This window comes from Neofelis nebulosa, chromosome 16 (assembly GCF_028018385.1).
Source record: "Neofelis nebulosa isolate mNeoNeb1 chromosome 16, mNeoNeb1.pri, whole genome shotgun sequence".
Lineage (NCBI taxonomy): Eukaryota > Metazoa > Chordata > Mammalia > Carnivora > Felidae > Neofelis > Neofelis nebulosa.
This window is the reverse complement of record NC_080797.1, coordinates 10,091,521-10,110,104: the sequence shown is the minus strand read 5'-3', so window position 1 is coordinate 10,110,104 and position 18,584 is coordinate 10,091,521. Positions and strand designations below refer to the sequence as shown.

General features: G+C 48.6%; 1 protein-coding gene and 1 long non-coding RNA gene across 16 annotated transcripts in view; one reads left to right on the top strand and one right to left on the bottom strand.

Annotated features, from left to right (window-relative positions):
* Positions 1-18,584, top strand: part of SPECC1 (sperm antigen with calponin homology and coiled-coil domains 1) — a 287,227-nt gene that overhangs the window by 64,531 nt on the left and 204,112 nt on the right. The window contains exon 1 of one of the 14 annotated variants that reach the window (XM_058704626.1): positions 7,635-7,730. The exons of the other annotated variants lie outside the window; for them this stretch is intronic. Coding sequence (XP_058560609.1) covers positions 7,707-7,730 — 24 coding nt within the window. The 5' untranslated portion in view covers positions 7,635-7,706. Of the gene's footprint in view, positions 1-7,634; positions 7,731-18,584 lie in introns of those variants that run through there. 14 annotated transcript variants of the gene reach the window in all.
* On the bottom strand, positions 5,995-9,809 carry LOC131497923 (uncharacterized). Of its 2 annotated transcripts, none has more exons than XR_009255216.1 (2): positions 9,612-9,809; positions 5,995-7,474 (listed from the first exon to the last, which is right to left on the bottom strand). It is a non-coding gene; the product is annotated as an uncharacterized LOC131497923 (long non-coding RNA). The 2 variants fall into 2 exon arrangements; XR_009255215.1 differs by having other exon boundaries at positions 5,995-7,120.

Sequence of the window (18,584 nt, the reverse complement as noted above, 5' to 3'; positions counted from 1 at the left end):
GCCTGGGAGCCCTGAGAGCCACACCTGGTGCTGCAGTAAGGAGTCTTCTCTAATGACAAGAGCCCAACTAGTCACCCTCTGGGGAGAGTCAGGGCAGTCGCTGGGGAGGATTTATGCAGGAGATAAAGGACGGGATCCTGGGAGGATGGTCTGGGTTGTAAACAAAAATCTTTATTGAGCCTGGGAGCTGGAGAACTTTCCAGCACCTACTGCCTGTGGGGACCCGTTCTTGGTCTCACCGATGAGCTTAAGTAAAGGGTTTCCAGAGTTCCGGCTTCTCCTGTGCTACCTGGAGCCCTCCTTTCACGGCAGGAGCCCATGCCAGGAAGTGCTCGGTGGCTTTTGTGACTAGACTTAGGCTGCTGAGCAGCTGGTGAGGGTGGTGGGGGGGGGGGGGGCACCTGACTGGTGAGGGAAGCGAGGGTCCCCCTCCTGTCCCTGCTCTCCACCCTGTCTCCTGCTCAGGTCATCCCTGCAGCCACAGGGTCTTAGAGTCCCTCACACTTGTTTCCCACCTCCTGCCACCTCCTTCCCACCTCCTTGCCTGGCTGCTCCCTCTGCCTGTGGATGTTCTCTGCCCCTTTGCACCTAGTTAATGCTGGCTATCCTGGAATTGTCTTTGCCTCATGGAGCCTGCTCAGGCTGTCCTCCCTGGCTTGGCCATACCCACCCCCCCCACCCCAAGCTCTCTTCAGCAGTGTCACAGTTGAGATCTTCTGTGATCTCATTGAGACTGTATGGTAGCCTCCCCCCCAACCTCCTCACTCTGGACCACGATCCCCCCGTGAGCAGAGATTATGTTCGTGTTTGCTCGTCCCTGTGCTGGTGCCTCCCTGAGACCTACAGCAGGTGCTCCGCAAGGGTTTGTTTGTTGAGGGAGCAAAGGAATGAAATAGTCCCCAGCTGTTTGCTTGTGCAAACAAGTGAATTCACACTCGTCCTTTGGGGCCTGACTTTGCTATTCCAGTGCAGTGAAGGGCAGGGAATGACAGAATCCGACCTGCGTTTTAAAAGGAGAGCTGTGGGCACTCTCAACAATAGCCAACTTATGGAAAGAGCCTAAATGTCCATCAACTGATGAATGGATCAAGAAATTGTGGTTTATATACACAATGGAGTACTACATGGCAATGAGAAAGAATGAAGTATGGCCCTTTGTAGCAACATGGATGGAATTGGAGAGTGTTCTGCTAAGTGAAATAAGCCATACAGAGAAAGACAGATACCATATGGTTTCACTCTTATGTGGATCCTGAGAAACTTAACAGGAACCCATGGGGGAGGGGAAGGAAAAAAAAAAGGTTAGAGTGGGGGAGAGCCAAAGCATAAGAGACTCTTAAAAACTGAGAACAAACTGAGGGTTGATGGGGGGTGGGAGGGAGGGGAGGGTGGGTGATGGGTAGTGAGGAGGGCACCTTTTGGGATGAGCACTGGGTGTTGTATGGAAACCAATTTGACAATAAATTTCATATATTGGAAAATAAATAAATAAATAAATAAAAAATTTTTAATACAAAATAATAAAAATAAATAAATAAAAGGAGAGCTGTGGGTAAGGATGAGTGAAGGTCGGAGGAGGACCCAGGGGTGTGTCGTGACCGTACAGCCAAGGGCACATGGCCATTCTGGTTGGCAGAATCCCATTATTTGTTGCCCTGATCAATGCTCTGCCTTGTCACAAAAGAGCCACAGTTCAGTCCTGTGTGTCACACGTTAAAATACATATAGAACTTTTTTTGTTCAATTTTTTATGTTTATTTATTTTTTTTTTATTAAAAAAAAATTTTTTTTAACGTTTATTTATTTTTGAGACAGAGAGAGACAGAGCATGAACAGGGGAGGGGCAGAGAGAGAGGGAGACACAGAATCTGAAACAGGCTCCAGGCTCTGAGCTGTCAGCACAGAGCCCGACGCGGGGCTCGAACTCACGGACCGTGAGATCATGACCTGAGCCGAAGTCGGACGCTTAACCGACCAAGCCACCCAGGCGCCCCTATGTTTATTTATTTTTGAGAGAGAGAGAGAGAGACACACACACACACACACATACACACACACACACACACACACACACACATACACACACACACACACACACACACACACACACAGAGTGTGAGTGGGGGAGGGGCAGAGAGAGAGAGGGAGACACAGCATCCGAAGCAGGCTCCAGGCTCCGAGCTGCCAGCACAGAGCCCGACACGGGGCTCGAACCCACGAACCATGAGACCACGACCTCAGCCGAAGTCGGCGCTTAACCGACCGAGCCACCCGGGCGCCCCTAGAACTTTTAAATTAACAAATGTTTGCTGTCCCCAAAAGCCACCACAGCAGCCCATGGCTCGTACGCACCAGTGTGGGACACACAGTGGCCTTGGCTTCCAGCCCTGCCCGGTCTGCTGCTGCTTTCAGCCAGACACCGGTCACACCGGGCGGAGATGCACCAGCCTGCAGAGGAAAGGCTAGCCGCCTTCACCTGGCTTTTGGGACCTCCACAGTCTCATTGGTCTCAGGGCTTTACTTGCTACAGCGTTCATCCACTGCTGACAAACCAGACCATTCCAGGGCACGCACCCCGTAACCGTGCCTTCCCTGCCTTTGGGTGTGCTTCTCACCTGGAATGTCCTTTCTGCCATAAAGCACCACAGAGTGGGGGCTTAAACGCAGACGTTAATTTCCTCACCGTTCTGGAGGCTAGAAGTCTGAGATCCAGGTGTTGGCCCGGTGGGTTCCTTCTGAGGCCTCCCCTCCTTGGCTTGTGGACGGCCATCTTCGCCCTGTGTCCTCACGTGGTCTTCCCTGTGTGCACCACTGTGTCCCAACTCCCCGCTCTTGTGAGGACACCAGCCGTTGGGTGTAGGGCTCACCCCAGTGACCTCATTTTACCTCGTTACAGGCCCTGTCTCCAAACGTAGTCACATTATGAGGTACTCCGGGGGTTAGGACTTTCAGCATATGAATTGGAGGACACCGTTCAGGGCATAACAAGAGTCTAACTTAAATACCACTTTGTCCTCAAGCATCTTCCCTTCTCATGCATCATAGCCCTTCAGCAGACTTCTAACACCCTGTCCTTTGGTATTCAGGCAGGCAGGCAGGCAGGCAGGCAGGCAGTCATTAGAAATACCCAGAAACAGGGGCGCCGGGGTGGCTCAGTCGGTTAAGTGCCTGACTCTTGATTTTGGCTCAGGTCATGATCTCATGGTTCCTGAGTTCCAGCCCCATGTTGGGTTCTGCACTGATAGCACGGAACCTGCTTGGGTTTCTGTCTCCCTCTCTCTCTCTCTCTCTCTCTCTCTCTCTCTCTCTCTCTGCCCCCACCCCCCAATAAATAAAAAAAGGAAAAAAAAAGAGAAATACCCAGAAATATTTACTTACTTACTTACTGAGCTCCTTCTGTGTGCCAGAGATCTGCTTTGATGCTGGCTATCCAGAGGTGAAAAATATGATACCCAGCCCGAATGCTCAGTGGGGAGACGGACAAACCAACGGTAGCAACCGCGATGCAGTGTGGCAGATGCCAACATTTGGAGGAGGGGCGTCCCACCCAGCGCCGGATCAGAGCCAGCAGAAAGCTTGCTAGGTCAGGGGATGCTTCAGCTGAGCCTTGAAGGGTGGATGGGAGTGGACAGGCTGAGGGAGCAGGGAGAGTGTTGCACCCAGAAGGGATGGCGTGTGCGAAGGCCCGGACTTGCCAGGGGTCACGGCGCCTTCGAGGAGCTCCCGTTGTGGGAATAGGTGTCTGCAGTGGGCCTGCGCGAGAATGGTAAGAGGTGGGGCTTGGGGCGGGTGTGAGGGTACGAGAAGCCCGGCATGTGGAATTTGGGCTTTATCCTGAAAGGGGTGGTGGTGGGAGGGTTTGAGCAGGGGAGGGACTTGAGCGGGCTGCGTTTTAGAAAGCCTGCTAGCGGCACAGGGGCCGTGACCCTGACTCTAGGTAGGGAAACCAGCAGTAATTCTGATACCCATGAGGATGTGAAGTGTGGAAATAAGGAGCAGAGGAAGAGACCTTTAGCAGTCCAAGTGACAGGACTCGGTGACTGGCCAGATATATAGGGGGCGAAGGACAGGGATAGGATCATCATTAGGTTCCTGGATTCTGAGTCCCAATGAATGCTTCCATTTTGAATGGGCACTCTGTATTTTTTAAGTTTCTTTTTTTTTTAAGCTTATTTATTCATTTTGAGAGAGACAGCACGAGTGAAGGAGAGGCAGAGAGAAAGGGAGAGAGAGAAAATCCCAAGCAAGCTCTGTGCTGGCAGCACAGAGCCTGACACAGGGCTCGAACCCACGAAAATGTGGGATCATGACCTGAGCCGAAACCAAGAGTTGGATGCTTATCCAACTGAGCCACCCAGGTGCCCCTTGAATGTATACTTTGATGGCTTTTGCTAAATGTATACATCCTTGGAACCACCACTCCAGTCAAGCCATGGAGCATTCCCATCACCCCGAAAACTCCCTTTGTGCCCCTTTACAGGAAGTCAGGTTCCCAGTGCCTGTCTGCCCCCTGGCCCTGGCCCCCGGCAAACACGGATCAGCTTTCTATCACTCCACCTTATTTTTGCTTCTTCTAGAATTTCAGATCAGTGGAACCATACACTCTGTACTATTTGGTGTCTGGTTTCTTCCACTCAGCATAATGCTTCTGAGATTCATCCGTGTTCTATGTGTCAGCAGTTCACTCCTTTTTATTGACGGGTATGGACGTATTACAGTTTGATGATCCATATACCTGTGCGTGTGTGCGTGCATGTGTGTGTGTGTGTGGTACCTCTAAACAGATACTCAAAGTCTGCATTTTTTTATTGGCTACCTGTAGGTGAGTCTTTGGCCTTCTGACCATTTAGGAAGGTAAGTCCCAAGCTTGACTGATGAGTCACACTGGGAGTTTATTAAAAATTCAGAAGCAGCACTCACCCTTGATGGACTGAGTCAGGACCCCAGGCATGTGTGTTTTTAACCAGCCTTGATCAGCCAGGTAGGGGGACCAGGCGACTACCATACGAATAGTAGTTGTGGAGGTATCACCTCCCTAGTCCTGTTTGCTTATCACTAAGAGGCCATCTAATCTGGACTCCTGGGTGATACTATTCTTTCCGGGTGCTGACCACACCAACTTTAGCTGCCACAGGTCACCCTGGCCATTGATTTTTTTCATTAATTCATCAAACAGAACATTTCTGAGCACTTACCACATATAAGGCATCGATCTAGACACTGTGCATAAATGCAAAAGTGACTCAAACTTGGCACTTAAAATTAGTTGGAGATATGTGATATGTACACAATCGTACAAGAAATGGTGAGAAATGTAAGAGATGCAGATAAGATGCTTGGAATTTACGGGCATAGCAAATCACTTCCAGCTTTTTGTGCATGTGGGGAGGTGGTAATCAAATACAGTTACAAGAAAAGGTAACATTTGCCCTGGGGCATGAAGGATGGATAAGATTTGTGTATAAGCGGGGGCAAAGGTGGGAAAGGCTGACCAGGCAAAGGGAACGTGAAGAAAACCAGAGAAAAGGCTGGGGGTGGGCAAGGCCCATGCTGCTGGGGGTCATGGAAGGCCAGCTTCACAGGAGCACGGAAAGCATGAGTAGGGGAGGAGGAAATGAGGTTGGCAAGGTGGGCTTGGGCCAGTACAAGGAGAGCCTTGGATTATATTCATTCAGCCCACTTGAGCTTTGACAAATGCGTATGTAACCACTGCCACAATCAGGATTTACAACTTATGCCCAAAATTTCCTTGTACCTCTTTATAGTCAGTCCCTCTGATGTGTGTTTTCCGACACATTGAGCAGTTAACTCAGTTCTGACATCGTCTACCTGGAGAGAGTATCAGATCCCACATGTTAAGGCCCAGTCCCACAAGACTCCTCCCACTCCCTCTTCACCCCCCAATTCGGGCCAGTCACAAGTCCAACCTGCTATAAATCGGAGGTTCCCACAACGCCCTCCTCAGGTTCAGTTAATTTGCTGGAGTGACTCACAGAACTCAGAAAAACATTTATATACTTCCACCAGTTTCTTATAAAAGATATAAAGGCTGCAGATGAGCAACTAGCTGGAGAGGAATGTGGGGTGAGGTCCCAAGCCCTGGTAACCACTGCTCTGTTTTCTGTCCTTATGGTCTTGCCTTTTTCAGAATGTCACATAAATGGAATCCTATAACGTGTAGCCTTTTCAGTTTGGCCTCTTTCACTTAGCACAATGCACTTAAAATTCATGCGTTGTTTTTGCACGTCATTCAGCACGTGGACATACCACGGTGACATCCACTCACCATCAAAGGACGGTCCGGTGGTTGCAAGTTTTCGCTCTTGTGAACCAAGCCTATGAATCACGCTGTTACAAACATTCCCATCACAAACGCTTATGTGAACCCGAGTGTCCATTTCTCTTGGATAAATGCTGAGGAGTGGGATTACTGGGTTGTATTAGCGCAGGTTCAATTTTATAAGAAACAGCTGCACTGCTGTGCAAAGATTCTATTCCGTTTTGCGTTTCCACCGGCAACGAGTGAGAGTTCCCGTTGCTCCAAATCCCTGCACTCGATACTGTTTTATTTTATTTTATTTTCTAGCCATTCTCCTAGGCGTGTAGTAGTAGCTCCTTGTGGTTTCAATTTGCATTTACTTCACGGCTAATGACGTGGAGCATCTTTTCATGTGCTCGTTTGCCATCCCGAGAATATCCTCGTTGGCAACGTGTTGGGCCTTTGACCACCTTTTACGGAGTTGAGTTACAGAGTTGCCGTTGAGTTGGGTGAATTCTGTATAAAGTCAGGAAGCAAGCCCTTTACCAGTTTCGTGTTTTCCAGATGCTTTTCTTCCAATCTGTGGCTTGTCTTTTTATGTTCTTGATAATGTCTTTTGAAGAGAAGTTTTAAATTGCAGTGAAGTCTAACTTATCAGTGTTTTTTTTTTTTTTTTTTTTTAATGTTCTATCTTATGGACCATGCTTTTGGTCCATGTAAGAGATCTTTGCCAAACTCAAGATCACAAAGATTTTCTCCTGTTTGCCTCTAGTATTTTTCCAGTTCTATTTGGGCTTCACATTTAGGTTGATGATTCGTCTTCAACTACCATTTCTTATGGCCCAGATGCTGGGCCCAGAGCTGTGGGATCACGGAGGAGTGAGAATGAGTTCTTTGCTCAAACGTCATCGAGGCTGGGAAGTTGGGGGGCAGGAGACAAGTCAGCAGAGTGTTAGGCTTTCATACGGGGTATTGTGGATGCTCACTGAGGTGGGGAAGCAGGACTGTTCCTGGACAAGGGGCGGGAAGCCGAGTTTTACAAGGACTTGTAGGAGTTAGGCAGTGATCAGGAACCAGACAGGGGTGGGAAGCCCGTTGTTCTGGGTGTGGAGTGGCCTTGGGGAGGCCTGAAGACTAAATGATCAGTCATTGGCTGTACTGGGTCTGAGCCCTAGGCACCTGGAGGGAGTGGGCCAGCAGGAAATATGCCTTACGCTGAAACAAAGAGAAGGTGGGGGCAGCATTACAACACGGCTCTTGCTCTGTGTTTTTGAGGGACAGGGGACTGTCTCTCTTCACTGAAAGTCAGACTTGACTGTGTCACAAAGCCCACCCTGAGGGGGCAGCTGCAGGGCTGTTCCACATTTGTCTCCAGCTCCCACCCTGGAGCACAGAGCACAGAGCCGTGGCTATACTGCTGTTCCCTGTAGATTTTCTCCTGGGGACCATGCAAGGGACACGTAATGACAAGGTAATCCCAGGGGCAGCCTGCAACATTATCCCTCATATTTGCGGCTATTGTATATATTTAAAACGCAATAGCAGAAACATTTCATGCTGGGGAAAGATAGAGCATATTCCAGGCACTGAATAAATTAACCCCACAAAGCACAGCAGTAGCTTTCATTAGCCAGCTGGCATTACAGGAAAATAGCTGAAGCCTGTGGGGTAGAAAAGAATATTTCAGGAATGCAAAAAACAAGAAATCAGCCGCGTTCAATGATTTAACTTAATCCAGGAACAATAAGGAAATCCAGTGGAATGACAGACTCTCACAGCCTGTGCGAAGGGACAGACTTTGCCCGTTACTCAGAGGGGGTGTCCACCGTGACCCTGGGGCAACCAGGGTGACTGTGCGGGCAAGAATCGGCTCCCTGACCCTTCTGAACCTGTACAAGCTCCAGGAAAGTTCTATCTTTCCCCCTCGTTTCTTTTTTTCAATTTATTGATTGATTGATTTTTGAGAGACAGATGGTCCAAACAAGGGAGGGGCAGAGAGAGAGGGGGACCAAGGATCCCAAGCAGGCTCCACACTGTCAGCACAGAGCCCCATGTGGGGCTCGAACCTATGACCTGAGCTGAAACCAAGAGTCGGACGCTTAACCTACTGAGCCACCCAGGTACCGCTCCTTCCCTCATTTCTTTCCGGTGGTCCCAGGAGTGAACACAACCGGCTAATAGCCTCAGGTGCTTCGAAGCTCTCCCTTCTCCCTCCCCTGCCCCTGCCAGGGCACTTTCTGGGATGCCTGTTGCATCCACCATGTTTTTTGTTTTTGTTTTTGTTTTTGTTTTTGTTTTTTGTGGCTGGGAGGTGCCAGAGAACCGGGTATTCAAGACATCTCCAAAGACCCTAGACAGTGGGAGAGAAACCTCACAGTTTCTTGAATTTCCTCAGATTTCAGTGTTATTTTGATGGTCCAATTCCTGCCTGTCTCCCTCATCCCCAGGGGCCCTTCAGTTCCTCAGACAGTCAGGGGCCCTCGCTCACCAGCCTCCTGACCTACCACACCTGCTGGCCCACAGCACTCAACGTGGTTGGGATCCAGTCGAGACCCTGCTAGTCTGAACTCTTCGAGCTCTCGTGACTTAGGGCCACCTTTTCAGAATAATGTTGTCATCATAAAAGACCCACATCAACCCGATGGGCGTCCTTTGTGAGTCTGTCAGCAACCACAAGACTCTGAAGGTGCCACGTCAGGGAAGAATACCATGGTTGATCAAGAAGCAAGAGAGAAACCAGATCCAAGGCCAAGGTCAAAATTTACTTTTTTTTTTAAATTGGTCATCTCCCCCAACCCTGCCCAACACAAATGCACGCTGACAGAAACTAGTTGAGACAACGTGGGCCCTTGTCAGGTGAACCCCTCCCTTGGCCTCCCGTGCCTGACGCGAGACGCAGATGAGTGAAGAAAAACCAGCAGAGGTGAACACACATCTTCAGGGGGAAGAGAAACGCCGTAGTCATGATTAAAGCATCGAAGGGGAAATGAGCCACTTGGGGAAGTCCCGCCGCGTAACCCGTGGGCCCCGCTGGCCGGGGAGCTCGCGGCTGCCATGGCGGGCACAGCTCCCAGCCAGCGCTCTGGCCTCTGATCACAAGTGGGGCGCGGGTGGGGTTCTCCTCCCACAACTCTTGAATCGGTAAACCACTTTCTCAGCAAGGGAACTTGAAGGATGGCCCTCTGTGGTTTCTCTTGGGGAGTCTCACTTGCGATGCACTGCATGGCGCGTGGAGGCCGCCCCCGCAGATGATGCCAGCTTCCTGCCGGCTTACGTTTCTCTTGGGCAGGAGGCCAGCATGGCTAAAGTACAGTGAGCAAAGGGGGGCGGTGGGTGTGATGAGGGGGCCTACCTGTCCACAGGTGGAGGAGGAGGGCCGCCGTCACACAAGGTCCCTATTTGGCACCTATGCTCAGCAGTGCCGGGGGAAGGATTCGTGCCCTCCCTCCTGGGTCTTGGTAGGGCAGGTGCACTGAAGCTTGTTGGTGGAGGGCACAGGGGTTCCGTCGGGTGGGTGGGGCAGTGAGCCCTGCCGTCCTTGCATTGTTTCTAGAGGAAATAGAACAGAATGAGTCAGAACTGGCTTCCCTGTTGCCTTGGAAGCTGTGTCACTGACATCACGGGGCTTTGCCCCTTGTCCCACCCGACTTCGGGGCCCCATTTACGAACAAAGACACAAAAAAACGTTGGCTAAAAGACAAAGACACGTAGACTTGCGCCTTTAAATTACTGGGTCCCTCAGTCTGTGGTTATCACCAGCTGCCACTAAGCATCTACGTAATTTCATTTATTTTTATGTTTCAATGAAGACATCTGAAATCTTAAACCATAAACGTGGAAACGTATCATTTGCTATTACTGTGAAACTAAGATGCGTACCCAAAATTTAAGCAGCCACCCTTCAGGAACAAGTCCAGGAAACAAAATGAAGCAATAGGTGATTTTAGAGGTTTGGTACCACATAATTTTAGGAACCATTTCCCCAAGCATGTTATAAGTTAATGAGATGAATTTTTATAATGCGAACGCTTAAACGTCAACACGAATGTTATTTTCAAGGTAATAATGCCGGAAGGCACCCTATCCATGTCGATGGGGTTTTCATCCTGAAATCCAGTTTGGGGATTGGCTTTTTTTTCCCCCAGTTGTTGAAAGACATTTTAAGTCTCACGGGAGAAAGACTGGGATGGCTTTATAGATCTGTTTTGTATCTGCCCACAAATTCCACCTGTGCTCAGTGATGATACCCATTTGTAGAGGCTCGCAGTGCCTCACGAGGGAGGGGCGGGGAGATACTTGCGCACATTTCTTCAGCGAGAGGCAGAAGCTAAATATGCATTTTAACAAATGTTTCTTGAGCACCTACTACGTGCTGCCCCAGTGTAGATGCTGCAGACACCATGATGCCCAAAGATGGTAAGGCCCTGCTGTCACAGGGCATCCATGGTGGCAGAGGGAGGCAGGTAATCAATGACGGTGGTAGTCCTAGTTTGGTGATGAAGGCTCTGAAGAAATGAACAGGAAATTGTGGGGTGGAGTGGGAGAGCTACTCAAAAGAACAGGAGGAAAACACCTCTTAAGAGGGAGTGCTCCTGGGACGCACGGGTGGCTCAGTGGGTTAAGCATCTGGCTCTTGATTTCAGCTCAGGTCATGATCTCACAGTTTGTGAGATCTAGCCCTGCTTCCGCATCGGGGAAGCTAGCGGATTTCTTGGCCTCGCTGACTGCAAAGCGTGGGTGACAACAGCTGACTCATGGGGCAGGCAGGAGCATTCGAGAGAGTGATCTCCGGCAATCACGGAACGTTGTGCCCGGCACGTAGCTTAAAAATAAATGAAGATGAAGGGTTTTGAGCAGGAAGTGATGACCCCAGCTCAGCTTTTGGAAGTCTGTCAGGAATCCGTGGGAGGGATGGGCTTCAGGAGGAAAGCAAGAGCTGCTACCCAGGTCCACGCTGGGGAAACGTGGCAGGCATCCCATCTCCCAGCCTGCACAGCTGTGGGCTTGGAGCCCCAGGGAGGAACCCACGATGCCACTGAGGGTTTGAGTCCGGGAGAGCGAGAGAAAGGCCAGGCTGAGAATAGAAATGGGGAAGTCACGGGGCAGGGGAGAGCTGGCTGTTCGGGGTCTGTGCTGTGCACTGTGCTAGGGCGGCCACACACAGGCAAATGCCAGGAGGCTGCCCCCCGGGGCAGGTCCCACAGGCCAGAGACCCTTGTGAGGCCCCTGAACTGGGAGAAGTTTCTAGAGGGGAGATTCTCGACTTCAGAAGGTGGCGTTGAAGTTGGCCAGGCCAAGGGGGCAGGGCGGGTGTCCTGAGCTTCCAGTGTTTGCCCCTCCACGTCTCCTCTCGGTCTCCCTCTTCCAGGGAGCCAGTGAGCAGCCGATTGGAGGGAGAAGGAGGATGAGTTTGAGGCGTTTCTTGCCCCAGCCCCCTCCCGAATGAATCTCCACGGGTTGGTTGCGTTTCTCTAGTGAAGGCCAAGCTTCTGTCTTTCGGTCTCTGGGCGCCAACAGCTTCCTCCCCTGGCTCCTGCATCTTAACCATTTTTAAGTGTGCAGTTCAGCGTGTTATTAAGTACATTTGTGTTATTAAGCGTCATCCAACCACAGAACTGTATTTACCCCCATAAAACTGGAATTCTATACCTATTAAACAGTAACCCCCATCCCATTCTCCCCTGCCTCCTCCTCCCTCCCCCCCCCCCCCACTTTGGCAGCTACCATTTTACTTTCTGTCTCTATGAACTTAACCGTGTAAGGGGAATCCTACGGTATTTGTCTTTTTCTGACTGACTTGTTTCACCGAGCCTAACGTCCTCAAGGTTCATCCGTGTTGTGGCATGTATCAAATTGCCTTAAAAATAAGGCTGAATCCTATTCCACTGGTTGTATATACCACATTTTGTTTATCCACGCATCCATCAATATCTACTTGGGTTACTTTCACCTTTTGGCCCTTGTGGATAGTTGTTCTATGAACATGGCTGTAAAGCATCCTTTTGAGACCCTGCTTTCAGTTATTTGGGAATATATCCAGAAGTGGATTTAACAAATCGTATGATAATTCTAGTTTTTAATTTTTGAGGAATTGCCATACCGCTTCCCACAGCGGGTGCATCATTTTACTTTCCCAACGATAGTACCCAAGGGTTCCGATCTCTCTACATCTTCTCCAACACTTGTTAGTTTGTGTTTGTTGCTGTTGTTTATAGGAGCTATGCTAATGGGTTGGGTGCGGTCTCTTGTCGTGATTTTAATGTGTATTTCCCTAATGATTAGTGATGTTGAACAGCTTTTCATGTACTTATTGGCCATGTATATCTTCTTCGGAGAAATGTCTATCCCAGTTCTTTGTCCGTCTTAAATCATGTTTGGTTTTGTTGTTGAGTAGTAGGAGTTCTTTATATGTTCTGAATATTAGCCCTATTTTTGTCTGCTTCAAAATACTACAGACTGAGTGGCTTAAACAACAGACATTTATTTCTCCCAGTCCTGGAGGCTGGGCAGTCCAAGATCAGGATGCTGGCTGTTTAGTTCCTTGTGAGGGCTCTTTCCTGGTTTGTAGATGGCTGCCTTCTTACTATGCCCTCACAAGGTCTTTCTTCAGTTCCTTTTATAAGACCATCAATCCTATCAGATTAGGATCCCACCCTTGTGACCTCATTTAATTTTAATTTACCTCCTAAAAGCCCTATCTCCAAATACACTAACACTGGGGATTAGGGTTTCAACATATGAATTTGGGGAAAGTGGGGGACATCATTCAGTCCATAGCAGACCTCTCACCAGATAAGTGATTTGCAAGTATCTTCTCCCCTTCCACGAGTTGCCTTTTTACTTTGTTGATTGTGTTCTTTGATGCATATAAGTTGTAAATTTTGATGTAGTCCAGTTTATATAGTTTTTTCTTTTGTTGCCTATGCTTTTGGTGCCATGTTGAAGAATCCGTTGCCAAATCCAATGCCACGAAGTTTTTTCCTGTGTTTTCTTCTAAGCATTTTACAGTTTCAACTCTTGCATTTAGGTCTTTGATCCATTTTGAGCTAACTTTTGTTTATGGTGCAAATTCATTCTTTTGAATGTGGATATCCAGTTTTCCCCAGCACCGTTTGTTGAAAATACTGCCCTTCCCTACTGAATGGTCCTGGCACTACATTTTAGTTTTTATTCTTAGTTACCCTTTGATAGATCTTTTTAAACTATTTCTATAGAAAGAGCTCTTGAAGTGTTTTGTTCCCATCTCCTTTTCTCCTGCTTTAGCTCATTCACTTAAAAAAAAATTTTTTTTTAATGTTTATTTATTTCTGGGGGTGGGGAGAAGGGCAGAGAGAGAGGGAGACACAGAATCCAAAGTGGCTCCAGGCTCTGAGCTGTCAACACAGAGCCCCACGCGGGGCTTGAACTCAGGAACTGTGAGATCATGACCTGAGCCGAAGTTGGACGCTCAACCGACTGAGCCACCCAGGTGCCCCTCATTCACCTTTATTTCTTTGATGTGAAGCCACATTATAGGTAAGGAAATAACTACTAATTAGTGGGCATCCACTCCTTGGGATGTTGGCTTCTTGGTTCAGCTTTGGAGACAGAAGGATGGCCCCCAGGCAGTGATTGTGAACTCTTGGTCTCAATATAGCTCCCAGATTATAGCCTCTCTCCAGGGCCTGCATTTCATATTCAATGGCTCAACTCCTCCTCTGTGTCTTATCTCAGATTACACCCTATTTGTTATGGATCTCTGCCTTGTGGCCGCATTTCATGGTTTCTGCAAGTTCTTTACTCCATTTTTGAAGTGTTGTTTTTTTTTTTTCAGGTTTGAGATGGTGTGGCTAGTGATGTATAAATGCTCTTTTCTATTTAGATTTTGGTTTATTACTTCTTGGCTCTTGTTTCCTTTAAGTGACTTCTGCTGACAAGATCAATTTCAGTGTGCCATTTTTCTTCTAATGCTACATGGACATCTGTCCTTTTCCTTCTTTACCGGGAAGGAATCTAAGGCCAAAGAGATGACTTCTCATCCCGAGACCACAGGAAATAATAAACTTTGAAGAGTTTCCTGTGGCTCCAGCTGAAATCTGGGATTCCCTCGGCTGCTCCCCAGACAGATTCTCAGCATTGACATTTTGGTGTTAGATGGGAAATTGAACCAGCATCCGAGGACTCTTCATTCTTCCTGTGGTACTGCGTTTCTAAACCTTGACTGCTGACATCTCAGGGCAGACATTTCTTCGTTGTCGGGGCCGCCCTTTGGATGTTGAGTAACATCTCTGGGTCTACCCAGTAGCACACCCCAAGTTGTGACCACTAAACACGTCTCCCCTGGAGGGGCAGAGCCACGCGCACACACACACACACACACACACACACACACACACACATACACACCAGTTGATAGCCACTACTGTTGAGGTCAAGAGCAAACTCAGCACATGTTCTGAAAAGCCCAAGCTAGATATTTTCAGCGTGGTCCTCCCTTACATTCTGTTTCCTGCCGAGTCCCCTGGTGATTGAGCTATGTGAACATTCTTATTTTGTTAGTTCTCAGACTTGAATGCTTCAGCTTCCCGCTTCCTGCTGCTTATTGTACTTGTAGTCAAGACCTCAGTGCCTCTCCCACTCGCAGCCACTCATTATTTTGTGATCGTCCAGAATGGTTTCCCCATCGCCCTTCTGTTCTCTTGCCTTAAAAAGGTCATACATCTGAGGCCCCGAAACAGCCCTTCCAACACAAGTTCTGCGGGCAGCGATTAAGCAGCAGAGTAATGCGTTTTTAGGGAGTGGGAGACCTGTGCTTGGGCTCTGACTTTCCCTGGGACCCAGACACCTAATCATATTCCTAAAATAGCTGCTACCTCCTCCCTCTCGCCCCACTCCCCCTCTCTTTTCTTTTCTACTTTATGCCACACAATTTATGAGTTATGGTTTAAATAGAAGTCTTAACTCCGTTCTGGAAAGGAAAGAAGCTTGGTAAGAAAATAAAACTGTTGGAAAATTTAAAGAAAACAGCCCCAGGAAGATGCTCTTCCCACCCCTGGAGGAGTGGGTTCCTAGATTTAATTGTAATTCCTTCATCAGCTTGATCCTTCGAGATGGTTCAGGAGGATTTGCAGAAATCAGGGAATTAACAATGGAAACCTTTTTTTTTTTTTTTTTTTTTAATTCTTGTATTTGGCGAGAGTTCATCTATTTATTTTCTGTCACTCACTCGCCTCCAGAAGGAAAGTCTGAATCACCCGGTATTCGTACCTGTGTTCTCAGAAGCTAGGCTGCATTAAGGTTGGGGCCAATTCTCATGATGGGAGGGTGTCTGCTCTCAGTGTTTATTTTCCTCTTTGCTTTCCCTCTTTCATGTTTCCACATGAAAAGTGGCTGTTCTGTGTACAGGAGGAGCACTTTCCTTGAGTCTAGTGTGTCTGGTTCCTGCCACTGACATGGATTTAATCGATCCACTGCTGTGTAATGTTGAGGGAATAAAGCAGAGCCACCCTCCACTGAACACAGTCACAGTGTTTGTGGGGAAGGCAGCTTATAGTCGTTGAGCGCCTTCTGTGTGCCTGGCCCTCGGCGTCCATGTTTTCTTTCCATCTGCACGTAACGACTCCATTTTATTAGGTGAACATGTTGAGAATCAGTGTTGGAAAGGCGCACCTGAGTTCACACAGCAAGCAGCGATACTGGGTTTGGATCAGGAGCACTGGATCCAAAAGTCCTCCTTGTGAGCAAAGATTATTCACAGAGGCCATACCATCCCTGACGTTTAAGGGCCAATGACAGCTGGGTTTGAATCCTGGCCCCATCATAAACTCTGTGATTGGGGCAAGTCGCTTAACCTCCTTGATCCAAAGAAAGTGTCTCCATCTGTAAAGTGGGGGCGATACCTACCTACGTCATAGGGTTACGGTGAAGATTTACAGAGACACCCACAAAAAACACTTAACCGTGCCTCGCCAGGCTCGGAGTGGCACAGAGTAGCTGCTCTCCCGTCACTGCAGTGTTTCCGTAACTAACTGTGTCAGAAGGGGAGCGTGTGAAAGTCTGCAACAGTCTCGGAGTGGGGCGTATGGGCACCTGCTCCCCTTCCGGCAGGAAGTCTTCCTGGAAGTGAACAGAGAGCAGGGCCAAAGCCGGCCGAGCACTGCCAGTGGATAGCTCTGAGCATAAGCCTTCCCAGTCTGTTCCAGAAGAGCCCAGAGCTGGGGGTGGGCAGAGCAAGGGAAGATAGGCAGTCTCCAGAAGACTCGGAGAATGCTAGGAAGACACTGGTTCAGGCTGAGGATGTCGGGCGGGGTGAAGTTTAATAATGTCCTAAACCATGAGAAAGGGGAGCAGGGCGCAAAGCCAGCACTGGGTCTGGCTGGGCCAGCTCTCACCAGCTCTCACCCTCTCACCCATCCCTGGAAAGCTGCATTGATCCTACAGAGCCCGATACTACTCTGGGAGTCCCATCCCGGGCACGTTCCCTACCTATAGGGTTCTCTTCCTGGTTCGTGTGAGTGGGACATTAATTATTTCATTCCTGTATATTTTGCATTTGGAAAGAAGGTGGAATTTGAAGGGAAGAATCTGGCTGGTGAATGGGTCGAAACAGAAGGCTTAGTCTGGGGGAAGTAACAGGGGAAACGAGAGAAGGGAGCCAAGAAAAGATCATGGCAGACAGGAGCGGTCCAGATGAGACAAGCCGTCTGGGTACATCCGTTTGGAAATAACTTGATTGGGTTCAGAGAGTTCCAGGAGAATAAAGAAGGGAGTAATGATACAAGTGGAATAACCCTGAGAATTTTGCCTCCGAGCAAGTGACTTCTCCGTCTTTGAAAAAGAGTTGAACATCTTCCAGGTGCTCTGCCCAGAAGGTGGCCATATTTGTTGCCAGAGGGCAACTCCTAAGAGAGGAGTTTAGATCTTGAGTTTTGACTAGGACAGCAGAATCACCTTATGTTTTCACAAAGTAAGCCCTGGGTTAGTCATCACAAAGTCGTTGTGGTCATAACGTAAAAGGATGCCTTGATCAAACAGGTATCTTACTTAAGGCGTCTTCCTAAATCACACGGACATGTTACAGGTTGGCTCTGTACTAACTGGTAAAAGTACTCAGTAATTCTCTTCAAGAACCACTCAGGCTATGTCAGCTCATTAACGAGGGGAGTCCTAATGAAATTAGTTACTGTGTAGCTGTCAACCCAAGAACGCGCTCATTGTTGCCATGGAAACCAGCATGAAAAATTGTGGGTCAAGGGGCGCCTGGCTGGCGTGCTCAGAAGAGCATGTGACTCTTCATCTTGAGGTCATGGGTTCGAGCCCCACACTGGGTGTGGAGATCACTTAAATAAATCAATGAACCTAAAAAAAAAAAACAAACTGTGGGCCAAGAAAGAAAAATAACTGATGCTAACGTCAATAAAATACACAAGAATAAAACACACAGAATAAACAAAGTAATCACAGAATAAAAAAAGTAATCTTAATACCTGAAACCAAGCTGAGACTACTAAGGTTCGGAACTAAACATACAACTGAAATCATGGATGAGTTTTCTCAGAAACTCTTGTAGAAAACAATGGCAAGGTCTTTAAATACATTTTTTCACCTGTAGCCATGTTCGCGTGGCCGGTATACGGCAGGGCGGTGGAATGAGTCCAGGTAGAATCTTGGACACATGCCACCTCGAGCTAATCACTTTAAGTAGGAAGAGAAGCTGGCTGGCCCTGGCTCAGGGGTGCTGTCGGTTGAAATGGCATCCTCCAGCCAGGAAAAGGAGACAAGAACAGGAAGAGGGCACAGCCCGAGCTAGGCTGGGGAGGGGGCCTATTGTTTTTGTTTTAGGTGGCTAATGGGGTCTCGTGGGATGTGGCGAGGCTCCCGGGGGCTACTTGGCACCAACTGTGACCCCTCTGTCAGGGACCGTTAATTAGACCTCCAGGTTCTATGAGCGTGGCTGCTGGAGTTCACTGTCACCTGCTGGTGTTTTTGTTTTTGTTTTTTTTTAAATTTTTTATTTATTTTTGGGACAGAGAGAGACAGACAGAGCATGAACGGGGGAGGGGCAGAGAGAGGGAGACACAGAATCGGAAACAGGCTCCAGGCTCCGAGCCATCAGCCCAGAGCCCGACGTGGGGCTCGAACTCACGGACCGCGAGATCGTGACCTGGCTGAAGTCGGACGCTTAACCGACTGCGCCACCCAGGCGCCCCCTGCTGGTGTTTTTTAAAGTGCCTCTTTCTGGTTTGTTTCTTTATTTTATTAAAAAAAAATTTTTTTTTAATGTTTATTTATTTTTGAGAGAGACAGATCTCGAGCAGGGGAGGGGCAGAGAGAGAGGGAGACACAG